This window comes from Copadichromis virginalis, linkage group LG18 (genome assembly GCF_057382275.1).
Source record: "Copadichromis virginalis isolate Kocher_CV1m ecotype Utaka linkage group LG18, C_Virginalis_male_GT1.1, whole genome shotgun sequence".
NCBI classification, from domain to species: Eukaryota; Metazoa; Chordata; class Actinopteri; order Cichliformes; family Cichlidae; genus Copadichromis; species Copadichromis virginalis.
The window spans coordinates 21,971,136-21,972,828 of NC_140635.1; the positions used below are offsets into that span (position 1 = coordinate 21,971,136).

Genomic DNA, 1,693 nt, shown 5'->3' on the forward strand with positions numbered 1-1,693 from the left:
CATCAATTAGTTAATTAATTATTAACAAATAGCAATAATTGTTGTGTTTAATTTTCTTCATATTCTTAATTTTATTTATAGCTGTTATAACAGAATAATTTAGAAAAACGTGTCCAGATGTAGCTAGAACTTTAGTGAACTTAACTCAGCCCAAGTCTAGATGGGTTTGCACATAATAATAAAAATAAAAATACACCGACATAAATCAGAAAACCTCTTTTATTGATTATAACTGAGAAATCACTTTTAGACATCAAACATACACACACATATATATATTTATGTTTACCTTAAAATGAGTCAGAGGAGCCTAACTCACTAAAAAAAAGAAAAGTGGAATTGCTGCACATATTCAGACTTTATTGTTCCATTGAGACAAACTTTAAAATACTGGTTTTAATTCTGACACCACCACCAAGTTCTAAATCTGTAGATTGTTACTGTAACCCTGCCACCTCTGTCACCACCAAAAATAATCAACCAAAACCTGCATGTCAATATTGTTCTGTTTACTCATTTGCTATTCAAATCATGCTTGTCTGAGCTTACAGAGGGAATAACAAATGGCCAATGAAGGTGCTGTGGTTGTTGTCATTATCATAGATCCAGGTGTCCGGACGGAGCCTCATGTACACCTGGTCTCCTGCAGCCAGCTGCAGAGTCATGCCATTGGTGGCTGTCTCATAGCGATTTCCAGCAGCATGGTTGTACACTGTCACCATCTGCTCTCCATTCTTCATCAGACGCAGCCCCATCGGTCTAGTTGATAAATTATGACCAGAGAAGCTGAAGTAATAAACTCCTCTGACCGGAGCAGTAAAAATACCTGGAGATGATGGACACAGTTACAGCTTATAAAGCAGAGCAGAAGATCAGTGGTAGTGAAATGCAGTACTTATCTAATAAATAAACTCACATGTGTATAAATACACATAATTATGGTAAGTTTACCTGTTGCAGGGTTGTAAGAGCCTGAGTTAAAGTAGACATTTTTGTAAGTCAGTGTGATCTCTGCACTCATTGGTCCAGTATTTCCAACATTGCCGATAGATGCTCCAAATGCCACACGGTTGCCTGGAGTTGCATGGAAATATGGGATTATTTGTTTGGTTTGACAACAACAAAACCTGAACCTGTATCAGTACACTGATAAAAATCTATACATGTCAGAATAAAAACCTCCAGCTGTGTTATGTTCTTACCTTGGATTGATGATTTCAGATCTGCCAGCTGTTTCTCAGCATTATTCAGCTTGGATTCTAGTTGTCGTAATATTAGGAAAAGTTGTTCATTTGTCCCAGCACAGAGTTGAGGTGTCTCAACAAGGGAGCCTTCATTTTCAGATGCTTGGCCATCCACCTGAGGGAAGGCAGCTGCACACAGAAAGAAGAGGCATAAGGTTAAGACTGCAGTCTTCATCTTTTCAGAATTTCTCTTCATCTGTGTTAGTTCCCCCCACAAGGCTCTAGATATATACTGTATCACAAAGACGGAAGTGTCCCTATTTTTTTCCTATCCAATAAACAAGCACAAAGAAAACTCAGAGATAATAATTATCTGCAATGTGATTGAGACAAGATAACACTTCACGAAAAACCTGTTTTAAGCCCCATGAATGATCCTTCTCTTTATAAGCGGTGTAACATGAGTGGTTAACTGAAATAACAGCAGAAATAGCAAAAGCAACTGTCTG

The 1,693-nt window shown here is 37.7% G+C and overlaps 1 protein-coding gene across 1 annotated transcript; it reads right to left on the bottom strand.

Annotated features, from left to right (window-relative positions):
- Nucleotides 1-201: 201 nt before the first annotated feature.
- LOC146687790 (complement C1q-like protein 2) lies at nucleotides 202-1,456 on the bottom strand. The gene is made up of 3 exons (XM_085439024.1): nucleotides 1,203-1,456; nucleotides 952-1,074; nucleotides 202-826 (listed from the first exon to the last, which is right to left on the bottom strand). The coding sequence occupies exons 1-3, from the start codon at nucleotides 1,438-1,440 to the stop codon at nucleotides 546-548; spliced, it is 642 nt and encodes a 213-aa protein (XP_085295150.1). The 5' UTR covers nucleotides 1,441-1,456; the 3' UTR covers nucleotides 202-545.
- Nucleotides 1,457-1,693: the final 237 nt, after the last annotated feature.

Bases quoted from the DNA above. Each gene is read 5' to 3' on its own strand.
- LOC146687790 (XM_085439024.1), bottom strand. From the start codon at position 1,440: ATGAAGAGAAATTCTGAAAAGATGAAGACTGCAGTCTTAACCTTATGC. The intron at 1,075-1,202 runs GTAAGAACATAA...ATGCAACTCCAG, and splicing joins TCTGAAATCATCAATCCAAG to GCAACCGTGTGGCATTTGGA. The intron at 827-951 runs GTAAACTTACCA...CATCATCTCCAG, and splicing joins CTCTTACAACCCTGCAACAG to GTATTTTTACTGCTCCGGTC.